Source organism: Cyclopterus lumpus, chromosome 7 (assembly GCF_009769545.1).
Source record: "Cyclopterus lumpus isolate fCycLum1 chromosome 7, fCycLum1.pri, whole genome shotgun sequence".
Taxonomy (NCBI): domain Eukaryota; kingdom Metazoa; phylum Chordata; class Actinopteri; order Perciformes; family Cyclopteridae; genus Cyclopterus; species Cyclopterus lumpus.
Genome location: NC_046972.1, coordinates 22,966,963 through 22,984,689, shown reverse-complemented (window position 1 = coordinate 22,984,689; position 17,727 = coordinate 22,966,963). Strand labels below are relative to the sequence as shown.

At 47.0% G+C, this 17,727-nt stretch overlaps 1 protein-coding gene across 1 annotated transcript in view; it reads left to right on the top strand.

Moving 5' to 3' along the window:
• Positions 1–17,727, top strand: part of LOC117734059 (metabotropic glutamate receptor 7-like) — a 57,386-nt gene that overhangs the window by 20,250 nt on the left and 19,409 nt on the right. Inside the window, exons 2-6 of the mRNA XM_034538123.1 lie at positions 4,397–4,613; positions 9,382–9,517; positions 10,040–10,194; positions 11,650–11,787; positions 13,561–13,761. Coding sequence (XP_034394014.1) covers positions 4,397–4,613; positions 9,382–9,517; positions 10,040–10,194; positions 11,650–11,787; positions 13,561–13,761 — 847 coding nt within the window. The remainder of the gene's footprint in view (positions 1–4,396; positions 4,614–9,381; positions 9,518–10,039; positions 10,195–11,649; positions 11,788–13,560; positions 13,762–17,727) is intronic.

Sequence of the window (17,727 nt, the reverse complement as noted above, 5' to 3'; positions counted from 1 at the left end):
CCCCCCCCCCCCCCCCCCCCCCCCCCCCCCCCCCCCCCCCCCCCCCCCCCCCCCCCCCCCCCCCCCCCCCCCCCCCTTCCCCGGGGTGCTTGTGGAGCCGCTGTATGTGAAAATGCATCGGAAAGGCCAAGGCACTCTAATTAACTTCACCTGGCATCCCCACTTACTGCGAACGCGTCTAACCTTTACGCAACCTCTCTCCTTAAACACCCAGCTTCAAATTCTCATTTAATGTCAGTAAACAGATTACCCCCCCTCCCCCCCCTCCCAACACATCACCTCCCATCCCCGCCTTCTTCTTCTTCTTCTTCTTCCCTTTCTTTAGACTTCAGCAACAGATTTTTTAAATTCAGGGCGGCCGCAGCACTTTGTGGTGGTAAATCAATAAAACGGCGTGTGTGTCGTCGACCCCTCCCCCTCCCACCCCCCACCCCCCCTCACCCATAACAGACCTCTGTGTTTTCCTTCCATCGATCCCGTCGGCACAGATGCGAGCGAGGCGATTACCCTCTGCAATCCTCTCTTTGACGTGAACAGCAGATGACAGGTGCCAGACATCAACTTTGGGTAATTGTGATCCCGAACGAGGGCGTCGTTAATCATTCTCCCTTCGGCCTGCACTACTTACCGCGGTCGTCCTCCACTCGGTCACCCCTGTTCACCTCGTTGCTCTCTGGGGCGCGTTGCATCATATTTCACAGCTTATAGATCTGGAGTGGGGGAGTGCGAGCCGTGTGAAATTCGTGTACAGATGAAGGATTAAGAGAAAAATAATCCCTTTTTCCCGTTCCTGGATGATTATTTACACGATTATTCTTAAAAAAAACGTTGATTAAAAATAACTATTACCTCTGCATAATGAAGAAATTAAAATCGATTGCAATTAGTCGCAAACGAGAGCTTATTTAGTTGAAACTCGTAAATCCACCGAGAAAAAGACGTAATCAAGCTCAGGAGGGTTTTGAATTCAATTCAACTTTTCATTTTCACGAAGAAGATTAAATTACGCTGCTGGATTCTAGCTGCGTGTTGGTTAGTCAGTGGTGATTCCTGCAGGTTTAATCCTCGCACCTTTAACTCAATCGAGGTTTAGCACTCTTTGTTACCTGCGGGGTCAAAGTGGCAATTAAAAAGGGTTCAGATTCCTGGGGAATGAGGCGTTGAGGAATGACAGCAACGGGGCTATAGGAGCCTGGGGCGAAGGGAGAGGACGTCGCCTTCTTAAATGGTTCCCTGCAGCAAAAGGGGGGGAAAAGAAAAGAGGAAGGCTCCAGAGAGAGGAGGGGGGGGGGGTTGTTCTTCTTCTTCTTCTTCTTGACGACTTGAAACGCATCGACTCCTCAAATGTGCCAGCTTTGTGCGTCCGACCCCTTTTAGGATGTGGGTCACCACGATAACTCTCACTCTAGCGATCCCATCGGCGAGCGCCTGCCCGTGGCCTCATTCCGGCGTTTTTCCCCCCAAAGCGTCCCGACAAGGCCGCTTTTGATCACTCTTAACAGAAATGGAACGGCGCTCGGATTGGACTGCCGCGACGAGGTTCTTGCACCTTTTCGTCTCGAAGCGCCGTCTCCGGGATCGACGCTTCGAGAACCTCCGAAGACAAGCTGTTGATTGTGGGTGTTTGGGTCTTTAAGGAGGTCGGCGTTGGGAACTAGAAGACCCCGATTGACTCTGTACAGGGGGTTTGTTGACGCAGTCAGATTGATGGAGCCTCCGTCCTTTCAAGCTTCTGGGAAAAAAAACGAGATTGATGTCGTGTTCAGACGGAAAACGATGCCTCGTGGCATTCGCGCAAATTTGACCCGCGCTGCAACCTGTGTGAAGTGTGATTGTATAGACGTCTATGAGAAAATGACTCCACTTCGCTCTTGATTTATTCCCTCAGTAAACATTGTAAACATGAGTTTATGGTCTCAATCTCTAGTTTCAAGTCTTCTTCGATACAGCGTGATGTTCATTTAGTAAATTATGGTCCATTACCGTAAAGCAGAACATAACATGCAATTATTAGTTAAATCTACTCACACATTTCCCTCAGAAGTATAAAACGAGTGAGCTTTGATCCAGAAGTTTTGACAAATAAAAAAATGAAATAAAAACGTAACTCGAGGTCCCTTTTCCTCTTTCCACGAAACAAAAAAAAAAGGCTTCTTCTTTTTTCTTCTGGTGCTTTCAACCACGTCTCACCGTCTTCCTCCGCAGATGGAGGCGGCTCGATTATCGCCGTGTAGTGGATCAAAGCGCGGAACGCCGTTTCACGTCGTAACTCCCCCTCGTGTCTTTGAACGAAAGGCTTGAAAGAGATGCAATAGAAAGCTGATTTCTTCAAAGCAGACACACGGCGCTCGTGTCCAGGGCCCCACTTGTACGGGTTGTACGTAGGAGTGTGCGTCTTCACTCGTAGCGCAGCTGCCATGTGGGTTTGACGTGTTTTGGAAGAGATTCAAGACGGCAGAATGTCTCTACACATCTCTTCCGACTATACCTTGAATAAATATAGATTAGCACTTCCGTGGCACACTTATGGTATTTATGGTATTTTTGTTGTTTGGGCTCTCTTGAAGAAACGTTACTTTCTTGTTGTTCTGAGTTTGTAGTCGTGGTTGAATGCACTTGTAAGTTAAATGATATGTAATGTTGTTCTGCACTTAATGAAAGAGACGAACCGAGAACAAGTACATAACATGTTTTTAAGCACATTAGCTATAGATTTAGTTTAGTTTTTTATTGTTTTTTTATAAAAAAAGAAGGAAAGCTTGGTGCTTCCCCGCCCAAACTCGGTAATTTATACATTTTTAATCCACACCAACTGGCAACTTGATCGATCACTGACGACGCAGAGATACATGACACCATCGTCGACATACTATCGGCTCGCTGGCCAGAACGTCATATATATATTTATATTGAGATTAACAAAACATTACTTTTGGAAAATATTATGCTTTCATTTGGCACCTTTATTGTCGATGTATTTTTTTTTCATTCCCATCGTTATTATTTTGATTATAGTATTTTCTATATTAAAAAATATGATAATTTAAAAGGCACAGTTTCTAAATACTGGCTGCGTGTATTTCTCACACTCAACACCTGCTTTATGATCAGGAAAATCTACCTTTTTACAATACTGTTAAGTTTAATATTTGGATTTGCAGCAGTGTGGTCGAAGAGAAGTGTGAGAGAGCGCTAACGAGGCTCTGCTGCCAAGCTCATAAAAATATTATAAGTTCTGCAAAGACATCTCTGTAGCGAGTCTTCACTGACATGTCGGGAGGAGAAAGTGACAGCGCAGCACGTTGCCCAGGTAACAGACCCGATATAGGCTCTTGTCAAATATCGCATTGCATAATATGAGCAAATTCTAAGATGATCAATTGAGACGGTAACGGGAAATATATATTTAAAATTTGCTCGTGTCATATAATATCCACGACAATGTATATAATGTATTTTATATTGCCATCATTTATTCATGTTGTTGTTCTTTGTGTAAATGACAAAACAATCTTCTGCCATAGCCTTATAAATATTGTATAAATAATGCATTTAAGTGTTATATAACATATTCAGCTTGCACATGAAGTGACGCAAATATGACAACTTTTGCAAGTAAAGATGTTAGCAATGTTAGCATTGTGACGCGAATGCTGGTTTTGTATTTAGCGGTCAGAAATGGAGAGTTTTATCGATCTTGTCATCTAAATATCTGCAAGAAGGCGAATAAGAATGTTTCCCAAAATGTCAAAGTTTCCCCTGAAGCTCAAAATATACCTGAGCCCAGATCTCATTTCAATAAACTGAGGTCAACGAACCCGAGAGCTGAAACACTCACAAAAATGCCTGAAACCAAATAATAAACATCATATTTCAGCACGGGGCGCTATTGATAAACAAAAATAATGATGGGACAAGTTAGCTGCTGTTATGCTAATGTTAGCGCGCTACTGTATCTAGCTAAACACTTAGTTTAACTTAGAGATCTAGTTTGCCTAAAACTGACATTTGGACAAAATGCTTGGTTTTATCTTCCTGCTGATGCCTCACTTTAGTTTTTTTGGGGGGGTTTGACAGCTTATAAAAACGTCCCTCTGGTTTCTTTACCCTGTTGGTTAGTCATCCAACCACACAGCAGCTTTCAGGCATTTACAGCAGCCAAGGAAACACCTTCACACACCACTAAGTCAATGTAGAGCGATTCATTGTTTCCCCTCTTCAATGTGCTCCGGCTCCATTGGCACACATTCATGAAACGGCCCTTATGGTGAACACGAGATTACTCAGACCGGTCACCACGGCAACCCACGCACGATGCTGCACCGGAATGGCGCCAACACATGAGTAAAAAAAAACGCTCTCCCACCTGTTCCCCTCCCCCACCCCCCTTTCTAAGATCCCACAGATCAGCTACGCGTCGACGGCCCCGGAGTTGAGCGACGACCGGCGCTACGACTTCTTCTCGCGGGTGGTTCCCCCGGACTCGTTCCAGGCCCAGGCCATGGTGGACATCATCCGGGCCCTGGGCTGGACCTACGTCTCCACCATCGCCTCGGAGGGCAGCTACGGAGAGAAGGGGGTGGAGGCCTTCACACAGCTCTCCAAAGAAGCAGGTAAGGAGAGGTGATCAGTAAGGACATTTTAAAGATTTAAGCGCAAACCTTTTCACCAGAGGGAGAGAGAGCGCTCCTTTTGCATTTCCAATTCATCGTAAAATCCGTTTTGGTGCGGATGAATTATTGATCTGTTTGGCAACCGGCCCCTTGGTCTGGTTGTGTGTACGAAGCAGCAGGTTCATTTAAAAAAAAAAAAGATATTTAGTCTTTAGAAAAGAAGCCCGGCCCTCTTTTGGTGAGCGTCTCCAGACATTTCCTTCAGGAACCATATGAGTAAACAAAGAGAGCTGAACCACCGGATGGGCTTCGAATCAAGCTCTTCCAATCAGTCTCGTTTGTTGGGCCCTGTAATGTAACGCTAATGGTGATTGGCAAACGAGCCTTTTCAGGTTTAGCAGCGACGCCGTTTTTTTTTTTTCAGAGGTTAGAACGAGGTTGAAGAGTATTTACAGCAGACGGAGGAGGTGCTTTCTGCTTTGAAAGCGCGCTGAGAATTGTGCACGCGCTCGACTCGCCTGCTTTATTTTATTTTTTTGTTCTTCCACCTCGATTGCCCGCCGTCCTCGGCGTGTGGCGGTACGTGTGAATCGGCACATCGCTCGGTGGGGTTCGTCCACTGCAGCGGGTCGGACGCCCCCGTGTCAAATCACGCGGTTAACGATCCGCCGCCGCCGCTGTATTTCCGCGCCCTCGGTACACAAACACGCCGAGTTTGAACCGATCGACCCGGAGTGCAACGGATTTATTCTTTTTTCTTCCGTATTTCTAAAAATGACCAATTCAACAGACCTGTGCTGTAAAAAAAAAAAAGAAGAATATAACTCACCCTCCCATGATTCATGACGGCTCCTCCATGGAGCCCGATGGAGCCCAACCCACGTCCATGTGACTGTGTGTGATCTACGTCTACCTCTAATGTACGGAAACCCCCCCCCCCTACAATGAGGAGAGCTAATGATATCCCAGAGGCACCGATCAGAAGTCCGGCGTGCATTAATATTTCATCTGTGTGCATTCGTGTCCAGCTCTGATCGTTTCATTAAAGCTTCAGGAAGATAAGATGTGTGTTTTTTTTTGTGGTTGTGTAATTTGCATCGACGGAGATTTGAGAAAGTGTCTCGTGTAGAAACACGTTCCAGAAGTTTTGATTCATCTCATCTCGCGTGGATGAACACGGGGTTTCCTCAGAGTCGTTTTCACCACTGATGTTTTCTGGCTTCTTTTCACAACCACTGTTATTATGATTATTGAACGTACGCAGGGAGTATGAATTATACGCCATTGTTGCCGTTGACTCATCCTATTACGACTTGAGCCTCAGTTCACTTTGCGATATTTATTTTGTATTCGCAACAACAAACAGGAATTATTTCCTCTAAAGAAAAAGAAGAAGAAAAGCCTTTCCCGAGGCATCTTATCTTTAATAAACACATTAATTATGTAATAGCGCAACTGTACATTCACAGGAATTCATCCGACGGCGCCCTTCTGGCTTCTGGATTGGTATTGAATGAGAAGCCGACACCCCGAGTGAATACGGAGAGAGAGAATGGCTGAATAACTCCCGGTGCTCCGCGGCAGCATTTTTTGGCTGGATGTTGTTTGTCGCCGCGTCTCTGCGAGCTGATCCGAGAGGCCCCGAGACCCCCGAGGCCCCCCGAGACCCCCGAGGCCCCGCCCCTCTTCCCGTCGCAGCGAAATGTCAGACGCATTAGTCGGATTCTCGCTTCGCAACTTCAAGGAGGAACCGTCTAGCGGACTAATGCAATACCCATTAACCCGAGCTGAGGCCGGAGTGATGGTCAGCCCGTATTGATCTCTTGTGGTGGTTTTCTTTTTTTTTTTATCATTATTTGTGGCTTTCTTTTTCTCACTTTCTTTCTCTCCCGCTAAGCCACCGGTTCCCATTGTGCACCTTCATCCTGGCTGCAGCTGGAGAACAGATTAATCCTGTTTGGGTTTTTTTCCGAGGGCCGAGGCGTGAGGCGTCTGCAAACACGTAAAATAGACCCCCCCCCCCCCCCCCCCGATACTTCTGTGTGACCTTTTCCCACACAGATGTAGAATATGACTGTCAATCGCATGTCAGCCCATTTCAATGTGCTCCCCCTCCCCCCCCCCCCCCCCCCCCCCCTCCCCCCTCCGCGTTGTGAGGCGGGGAGCCTGAAGATGGCGGGGGGTCTGCCTTTTTGACTGCCTGAGGTGATAAATATAATTATGGATCCCCCCCGGGGGAGGGGTTTGTGCCTGGACGGGGAGGGGAGGGGGGAGGGGGGAGGTTCAGCAGGTGCGCCGGTTGGGGGGGGGGTTTCGAATCCATCAAGAGTCTCTTAATTTAAAAGGATTTGTATTTCACTGAGCAAAACGGCAACGCTGGATTCCTTCGCCCGCGCAGCGCGGTTTCAGAACCGAGGGAGTCGAGGATGAATAATTGAAGACGTTAATGCGGGGGCGTGACCTATGGCACTCGCAGATAAGCGTTTGGGGGGGGGGGAGACTTCCGAGGGCCTGATGAATTTAGCCATCGTGCTCATTTAATCATCATTTAGCCGCGTTTGATATGTGAATCAAATGTGGAGCACGGGGGTGGGGGTGGGGGGGGGTTCATGGATTTAAGACTTTTCTCTGCCCCCTCCTCGCTGGCTGGACGGCTGAGCTCGAAACAACCTTCGTCTGGACGCTACGAGAGGAACAAGTTTATCCGTAGTGTCGACGATAAACGCAGCCTCTCTCGGAAGATCAACAACAACAACAACAACAAAATGAAGTTATTTCTCACGACGTTCTCCAAAGAGAGAAAAGTATAAATATAATATCGCAGCTTTTTTGGGGGGGGGGGGTTGACGTCACTTCCCCCACCTGAAGGAACTGAATTTAACAGCTGCAGGGCAATTCAGTTAAATGAATGCAGCCCTTGTTTTACATGTATTCCTTATTAAAGTATGCATTATCCACAATTCCTCCAGTTAAATGTGAAAACTGACCAACTGATCGTTGAGATATTATTTCACACAAAGTGACCGCTCCAAAGGTACACGGCTATTCTCAATTTCAGGTCCGCGACGCGCGAAAAGAAACTGCGCACTGTTCCTTTAAGTGACATCCAGAAGGTACAGCATTACTGCACGCTCCTCTTTTCCTGGCTAAGACCTCTCCGACACTCTCTTCTTTCTCCCAGAGTTTGACATTTAGCTGTCTCTCATCGCACATCTCTTCTTTTAAACCCCCTCTTCAAGTCCAAACCCTCTGCCTCTTCCCCAGTGACAGGTGAGGGCGTTCCCACAGCACTCTGGAGAGTACAGATACGATACCGCCTACCCGACTAACCGACCGTCTGACTGACGGACAGACGAGGGGTTCTGCAGGCTTTTCAATAATGTAGGCGGCGCCAGGTCGGCAGCCTTCGGGGCCATTTTCTTGAGCCGGCAGCCTGTTCTGCTCTCATCTCTTCTTAGAAGACGGAGATCTGCTTCAGATGCTTCTTATCTTCATCAGTGGGCTCCTGCGGTCTCCGTCTATATATTACTGTATTGACTGTATTGACTGCCGTGACACGTCTCTTTTCAAGGCCGTTGCGCTACTATAACTCTTCACTCGAGCCTGCAAAAAAAAAAAACTCTGTAACTTCAAGGCGCCGACCAATACGCCAGAATCAGATGTTTCAGAAAACCCTAGAAGTGCGGCGTCGAACTGAATGGCGTTTTCCCGGAAGAAGTGAACTGTGAGGGCGCGGCGCTGGCTGCTCTGCGACACGTGACGCCACCGGACCGTCGGCCATTTTAATGTTTTGGTCCACTTAGGGAGGATAACAGCGGCCGCCCCAGAGATCTTCTTTTTCTCTGTGTTTTCTCTTCGCAGAAATATCCCTCGTTCCGTCTGCCGATGCTTGAAAGAGCAGATAGTAGTGGTTTTTTTTTTTGTTTTTTTCGGCACATTTTTTCCTCTCTTGTGCCGTTTGAAATGCCACCGTGAAAAACGTGACTGGAGATGTGTGTGATCTGCCAGCTAAAAGCTGTTTATATCTCCGTAATGAGCCCGAGGAGGCCGGCAATTAGAAGCTTCCTTTCCATTTCTCCGTCTACTCAGTGAAACTCAAACTGAAAGGTTATTGGGTAGGCTATTGAAAAAATTGCTTGAGTGGGAGAGATTTTAATTGGTTTTGGGTAGAAGCTTCGCCGTTGACTCGGGACGCGCTCGGGCTGCTGCGTCGGGAAAAAATGTCGGGCCCGCGGTCGCTCTCGGCGCAGGTGATCACATTATTTGTTTATCCCCCCAAAAAAAAGCACCTCAAAGGTTATCTTGTCCTCCACACCTGTAATTACCACACGGGAGCGCGGAAAAACTCTTGTATATATATATATATATATATATATATATATATATATAATACGCGGCAACTATTTAGCAACTCAAGGAAGCAATCAGTCCCCTTCATCCTGCACAAACTCTAATTAGCGGTGACCTGTCTGAGAGTGATTTATCGACGGTATTAATATCCCCTTTTGTTTTCCCGGCGCCGGCTGCGCTATCTGATTGGTTCAGGGTCCAACAAGAGATGTCTGATAACGACTTTAAATGAAAAGTCAATGGCGAGCTGCCCGGATTTGCTTGAATCTGTAATGTGAAAAATGTGTATAGCTTTGCGTGTCCCCCGTCGGCGCGGATCATTGGATGTGTTTACAGCAGATCTGTTTATATGTGTGTGTGTGTGTGTGTGTGTGTGTGTGTGAATGTACCCTTTCTTACCCCCCTCTCCCATTAAAAGGTGGAATCTGCATCGCCCAGTCGTTGAAGGTCCCCCACAACCCCAAACTGGAGGATTACGACAAAGCCATCCAACAACTGCTGGAAACGCAGCACTCGCGGGCGGTCGTCATCTTCGCCAGCGAAGAAGACATACGGTGAGGAGCGCTTGATTTTTTTTCTCCGATGTCTTTAATCTCCGAGCAAGCGGCTCCTGCAGACAGGCCAGGAGGCGCAGCAGATTTACCCGACGCACAAACACACACACCTTCAACAACAGCAAACACCACCGGGGGAGACGTGCAAAGCTCAGATCGCAGCAGACGATATTGTTTTCCTTCACGATGCCCCCGTGGAAAGCATTTATGTAAAGAAACAAAGAATCAAAGATTCAGCGCTTGTATGCTCGGGGAAGAAAAAAAAAAGTAAAAAAAGAATACGACGAGCTGGAGGACCCGGTTCTCCTTGGAGGTAAACACACGAGACGTATACAAACAAACAAAATGGCAGGAGCTCCTGTGCTTTCCCCTCTCTGACCCCTTTTTTTTTTTAATGAGATAAACTGAAGAACTGTGCACCTCCTTCAAAGCTGGCTGTGCCTTTTAGTGTGTAATAGATAACGGGGTTGCACGCGCGCCCTCTGAGCCGCCTCCTAATTACCACTCGGGTCGTCCTTGCAGGGGAGTTCTCAATGCCACCAAGAGGGCCAATCAAGTGGGCCATTTCCTGTGGATCGGATCGGACAGCTGGGGGGCCAAGAGCAGCCCGATCCACCAGCTGGAGGATGTGGCGGTGGGAGCGATCACGATCCTGCCCAAGCGCTCCTCCATCGAAGGTACGCACGCACGCACTCTTACTGCATTTATACCTGTTGGACTTGGCTCCGCCCCCTCTCGTGTCACAGAGTGACTGTATGTGGATGCAGGCCATAAAATTTTTTTTTTTTAAAAATGAGCTGAAAGATGCTAAACTCAGGTGTTAATTCTCTGTGGGTTCATGACCCCTCTCACATTACATACACTTGGTGTTCCCACATCCCCCTCATCTATTTTTACTTCAGTTGGCAATGTTCTACATTTTTTTTCGACAATCCTCAGAGAACGAGTGTGACCTTGTTGCATTTGGCCGCCGGTCGTACGCGACCAGGCTGAAGTCAGTGGGGACGAATCGGCTGCTCTGTAGATTTTTTTTTTTTATTAGATACCGGATCCGATAAAACGAAAAAAAACCTTCGTCACCTTCTGCCGTCGTTCCAGAAACATTCCTCGTCGTGATGGGGAAAGTCTCAGGTGACACTTACCGGGTTTTTTTTAGTCGTTTTGAACTCCAAAAGAAATCCCGTCATCAATGGTGGGTTTTTTTTTTTTACTGCTTAATTTCTCTGCAGCTGCACACTCGGAGAAAAAAAAGAAAGGAGGAGGTTGTCTTGTCCAAAAAATTTGCAAATTCACCACAGAAATAGAATAATTTTCGACATTACAATCGAGCAAAGTGAAAGTCTTGATTTGTATGAAGCTCTAGCCAAGGACAGACGTACACTCTGCAGGCAGCACATTATTAATCCACCATGCATCATTGATGGTCAATCAGGTGACTCATTCATCACCACTTCTACCCACGACTCATCTGATGCGATAACAGACTGGAGACAGAGACACTTTCTTACTATTGTCAAGGAAAAACAGTATCAAAAAAAAATTAAATATAATATAATTGTGTCCCAGCTCGGCTCCCTGACCCACATTGGGTGGTAACGTTGCACAAACAAGAGAACCAAATGCAGCACACAAGCTTTTATTTTTATTTTTTATTCTTCTTCTTTTTGTTGCAGCAAGTTACCGTCACACCGGCGCTCGATGCCGGCGCTGGAACGAGCGCTAAGCCGCGACGTAATTCCTTCAACCTGTTCCTTTTGTTATGGATTTAATGTGGCGGAGGAAAAAGAATAATACAAAAAAAAACAAAAAAAAAACTGTTCTGCACCTGCAGGACCGTCGCAGCCGGAGGCAACAGCTTACAAACCCCCCGTGTTATTTATTATGCATCCTGTTTTTTAATTCATGTAATTTCCTAGATGAAAGAAGTGATTAAAGTTCCATGGGGCTTGAAGAGGAAGAGGAAACCGGCGCGGTCAATTTTTGATGAAGTGGTGCTTTTCTTTCTTTTTTCGCTGGGTGGCCAAACCGCTTCATTTCCTTTCAGTTTTTTATTTCATTTTCTTTTTAAATCTGTCGATAATTGGTCCTCCTCCTCCTCCTCCTCCTCTCTCTCTTTTTACCTCCACTCGCAGGGTTCGATGAGTACTTCACCGGGCTCACCCTGGAGAACAACCGCAGGAACGTGTGGTTCGCCGAGTTCTGGGAGGAGAACTTTGACTGCAGGCTCCTCAGCGCCTCGAAGAGGGAGGACACGAGCCGCAAATGCACAGGTACACCTGTAAAAAAAAAAAAAAAAAAAGAAGTTTGGCTTGTAAATTCGACCCCTCTCTTCTGCGGCGCAAACCAGAAAGTCTTAACGCCAGGTGTCTTCTCCTACCCGGCAGGGTCAGGCAGAGTTTATTATGAGAACAACAATGCGCCCGCGCGACTTAGTCATCCTCACAGTTGCCGGCCGTCTGCTCCTGCGGCTTTACGTCCTGCAACTGTGAAACATCCCATATTCCCTCTCTTGCCCCTTAACCCAGTCACCTTGACAGGCTCAGCCGAGTCGTGCCGTGTGTACTAAGCGCCACTTTAGTTTGGTGGGAGAAACTACAGGCAGAACTGACTATTCTGAGTTGAATACCGCTCGGTCCCCCCCCCCCCCCCTCCCCTCCAGGTCGTCTTGATCACCGTCTTCGCGGCGGCATTAATGACAGTGTTGTTACCGGTGATGCATGCTCGTATTACCTAAACCGTGGATGTCACCTGGGCTCGTCGCGCTGCATTCATTTACCCACGTAGGACGCCGCCTGTGATGTGGGATGCTGTATTAATTCTCGCTCGCGTACGGGGATGAGGATGGGGGGGGGGGGGGGGACGATAATGCCGGCGTGACACCAAATTACTGTTTGCCCCGAAAGGGGGTTTGGTTTGGTTTCCCCCTCCATAATCTCCCGTTTGCCGTCTCTAGTCACGCGCCAGAGACGAGAAGATGCGACATTCCTTCTTCTTCCTCCTCTATATATTTTCCTCCTCCTTTTTTTACGCCATATTTATGGAGCCCGAAACACACGAGGAGACGCTCGCTGTGCGTTTATCGGCCTGCGACCGGAGAAGGTTACGAGTGGGCTGAAATGCATGTTAAGATCTGAGAAATGGCCCGAAATGTCAGCACAGATTTGCTTTTTTGACCTCCTTTTTTTTTCCTTCTTTCCCCCGGTTTATGCAACTCTCCCACGTTCTTATACGCGTCTCCCGTTCACCGCCATCTGTGAGCGACGAGCAGCCATCAGCGAGGACTTACTTTCCCCGAGTTTTTTATTAACTGGGAAGCCTGAATATTGAAATGATAACGATGATGATAATTATGATGATTATGATGATTAGCGTTATTAGAAGTAATAGCGGTATTCTCGTTCTCTTTTGTTATCGTTTTAGAAAATGCGGCTTTTTTTTCGTCCTCCGGGGAGTAGAGAAACGGCTAAATCATTTTTTTTTTTTTTCTTTCTTCTTTCTGACAAATGACGGGAATCCAGCCGAGGTCGAACATTACGTATTCGAGCGGGGTGTCGGGGCAAAAACCTTTTACGCCAAGGCGAAAGGGCAGCGCACCGGGAGGATGATATATATGAAAGAGCAGGAAGTCACCGCAGAAGAGTATGTTACTAAAGTTCACGGCAATCTTCATTTCCCCCCCCTGTTCTCAGCCGGTTCCCATCGCTCAGCAACACGTCGCTGTAATTCAATCAGAGCCGTATTTCGTCTCAAGACGCTTCGTCTCGCAGCTCTCCACCGCTCGATATTTTGGGAATTAAATGCCGTCTCCCTTATTTTGCTCTGCCACATTGTCCCTTTAGGTGTAATTCCTACAAAAAAAAAATCACAATTGAAGTCGGTGGCGGCGAAATGGTAAACGGGGGAATAAGAAATGAAGCTGGGGGATGACAGCGAGCGCTGAGAGGATGTGATGTCTAATGGCTCGCGGTGTATCTGCCTGCGAGTTCTTCCCCCTTTCTTTTTCTTTTATTTTTCTCTCTCTCTCTCCTCCCTCCCTCCCACAGGCACGGAGCGCATCGGGAGCGAATCCAAGTACGAGCAGGAAGGGAAGGTGCAGTTTGTGATTGACGCCGTGTACACCATGGCCCACGCGCTCCACAACATGCAGAAGGACTTGTGTCCCGACCACCCGGGCGTTTGTCCACAGATGGAGGCCGCCGAGGGGAAGTCTCTGCTGAAGTACATACGGAACGCCAGCTTCAACGGTGAGCGACTCCTCTGGTTGTATAGAAGTCTATGATTCGTGTGTTAAAGCTGCATTCTCTCTCCTGACCACCAGGGGGCGACTCCTCTGGTTGTATAGAAGTCTACGCTTCATGTGTTAAAGCTGCATTCTCTCTCCTGACCACCAGGGGGGCGACTCCTCTGGTTGTATAGAAGTCTGTGCTTCATGTGTTAAAGCTGCATTCTCTCTCCTGACCACCAGGGGGCGACTCCTCTGGTTGTATAGAAGTCTACGCTTCATGTGTTAAAGCTGCATTCTCTCTCCTGACCACCAGGGGGCGGCTCCTCTGGTTGTATAGAAGTCTACGCTTCATGTGTTAAAGCTGCATTCTCTCTCCTGACCACCAGGGGGGCGACTCCTCTGGTTGTATAGAAGTCTGTGCTTCATGTGTTAAAGCTGCATTCTCTCTCCTGACCACCAGGGGGCGACTCCTCTGGTTGTATAGAAGTCTACGCTTCATGTGTTAAAGCTGCATTCTCTCTCCTGACCACCAGGGGGCAGCTCCTCTGGTTGTATAGAAGTCTACGCTTCATGTGTTAAAGCTGCATTCTCTCTACTGACCACCAGGGGGCGGCTCCTCTGGTTGTATAGAAGTCTATGCTTCATGTGTTAAAGCTGCATTATCTCTACTGACCACCAGGGGGCGACTCCTCTGGTTGTATAGAAGTCTATGCTTCATGTGTTAAAGCTGCATTCTCTCTCCTGACCACCAGGGGGCGGCTCCTCTGGTTGTATAGAAGTCTATGCTTCATGTGTTAAAGCTGCATTCTCTCTCCTGACCACCAGGGGGCATCTCCTCTGGTTGTATAGAAGTCTATATAAATGACTCTACTTCTCTTGATGTATTCCCTCAGTAAACATTGTAAACATTAGTTTTTGGTCTCAATCTCTAGTTTCAAGTCTTCTTCAATACAGCGTGATGTTCATTTAGTAAATTATGGTCATTTAGAGTCAAACAGATCATAAAGCATGGGTATGCTTTAGGGGCGGGTTTACCAGGTGATTGACAGGTCGCTATGGTCACTTCTGATGACAACGGTCAAAATTCAGAGCTCGAGGCTTCAAAATTGCAACCCACAAACTAAATGTGTGACTTTTTACAAACGGTCAGTGGGTAAAACTAGTTAGTTGAACAACTAGTTTAAAATGAGCCTTCTACGTTAGTGAAAAGGAAAAGTTCAACACGGGCTTATTAGAGTTGGAAGAGAAGATTGATGCGACTCTCATGTTACAACGTCTGTAGATTATTTTCTGCCTCCATTTCCGTAATTCCCCCTAAAATATCAAACTTGCAAAGACGCGCGTAGTCTGGCGTCAACCTTTCCTCGTCTAACGCTCGGCAAGAAAGCGCATTTTCATTTAACTCTTTATCCTCCCAAGAATGCTGCCGAGTCCACCTCGACCCAGAGGGTCCATTTCAATTTGGAGAACACACCCGAAACGGTCCACGTGTACACGCGGTCGTCTTTTCTCTAACTAACGGTTACATTGAATGACTTATTCATCACACACCTCCGTCCGTTTTCACACGGTTCTTCCTTCAATGCAGATCTCCACTCGGGCCTCGTTCGAGCCGTCGTGGTGTGTGTGTGTGTGTGTGTGTGTGTGTGTGTGTGTGTGTGTGTGTGTGTGTGTGTGTGTGTGTGTTACACTTGAAACTCTACATTATTCAGCCCACGGGGCAGAAAGTGACGGGGAATACACTTAAAGAATTAATGACAACGAGATATTAATGACGGTCGGCTCCGGAAAAAACCCACTGAAGTGAGTGGAGGGAGATGAGTTTAAAACAATAGAGACCTCTTGTCATTACAAATGTATCAGCCGACAGAAACTCCTCTGAAGTACTTTGTGTCGTCTTGTGTGTGTGTGTGTGTGTGTGTGTGTGTGTGTGTGTGTGTGTGTGTGTGTGTGTGTGTGGGGGGGGGGATCCTGGCGTTTCGTTTCATTTGATTCTGTATTTTTTCGCCTCATTTCATTGTATTGTTTCAAAACTAAATAAATAAAAATAAGCCAACTGCAGTCCAAAGAAGTGAAAGGAGGGAGATCGTAAATGGAGAACGCATAGACGTATACTAATACTTTTCATATATAACATGAGCAAGAAAATATATTGTTTGTAAGTGTTGAGTATGGAACAAAAATAACAAAATATAGACTATATATATATAAACTAAATATGAGCAAACAGTTCTGAAAAAAGGAGCAAATAGTGTATTTATTTGGGACTATTTTCCCGCAGGGGATTAATACACATTTGCGTTCCCAGCAGTTTCCAGCAGCAGGGCTGTGTGTGTGTGTGTGTGTGTGTGTGTGTGTGTGTGTGTGTGTGTGTGTGTGTGTGTGTGTGTTCCCATGTTTAACATAATTATGTGCACTGATGTGACGTTTGATGTGTTTTTAATGTGTTTTTTTTTAGGACTTAGTTTGTTTAATTCAGTGATTTGTTCACCAGAAGCCTTCTTCAACAGATTAATTCATTATTAATTCAACATGCTACATAACTCGCTGTAAAAACTACACTGTTCCCCGACACATTGATCTCGATCACTTGGACGCAAAAGACGAGGGGAAAACCAACTTCTGTCAGCGAGCTCAAGAGAAGCGCTGCCTCTCTCTCTCCAACACGGTCGCTATGGCAGCAGAGCAGGCGAGAAGCCCACAGACTTTAAGGTGGAACTATGGAAACAGAATATATATATATATATATATATATATATATATATATATATATATATAGGCCATTGCATGTGCAACCGTAGTGCAGATGAATTCATGGGATTGAGAACCTGGATATCTGGATATGTGCTGACTTGTATTTATTTAATTCTTTGGGGTGATTTTCAGCTTTCACTGAGCTGTGGCACCGGCAAAGAAACGCGGTTCATTTCACCTCCGCCAGAAAAAAGATCACTACCTCCTCTCCTCCTTCCTACCTTTGCCTTTCTTTATATCCTCAAACACTCTTTTATTTATTTATCCTCTAACCGCCGAGGCGAGGCTGTTTCCAATGAGGGGCATATCTCACTGCCCCTCATTGCATTTAAAGACAGGAACCACGCACGTTATCCCTTCGCGCGCGCGCGCGTGTGTGTGTGTGTGTGCGTGTGTGCGTGTGTGCATGCGTGCGTGTGTGTGCTGCCGCTAATGTATGTTTGAGAGAGCGAAAGGAGTGTAAGCCTCCTTTTGTTGATCTCCCCGCTGAGCCGGAGTCACAGAGCTGAAGAGTGAGAGGCACCACCACCAATGACAACAACAACAACAACAACAACAACAACAACAACAAAAACCGGGGTGGAGAGAATAATGATGCGAGAACAGAGACGCAGCGGTGGATCCCCGGTCCACCCACACGGCGCAGCGGCGGAGCACTTTTAATCGCGTCTTTAGTTCACAGCCACATGCATAAATCTTTCATCTGAGACTCCATTTTGCATCAGAAAAGGAATTCCTAACTATTCTTTCTCTCTCTCTTTTTTCATTATCTGCACACGCGGAGAGTCGCGCCGCTTAATTGTTTGCTCTGAAGTGCCCAATCACTCATGTCACTTTACCGAATGACTTTGAGTGTGTGTGCACGTTGTTGTTGTTGTTGTTTTTTTGTTTTTTTGTTTGCCGCGACGCAGAGTAAGAATGATAACCCTGTCGTCTTCTTCAGCTCGCAGGAGTCGATACCTTGTCAACATCTTTATTCACTGTGTCAACAAGTCCTCTCCGTCTCGTTCGGCGGAGGCAGAAGTGACAGCCCCCCCCACCCACACACACACACACACACACACACACACACACACACACACACACTCTGAACGCTCGTCCTGCTTTATTTAACGTGCCGACGCACGGATTCCCTGTGAATTAGTGCCGTTTTCTGGATGCCGTCGCTTTGCATAACGAGGGGTTCGCGGCGCCGCATCGAGGTCTCTATAAACTGACACTTGTGAAGCAC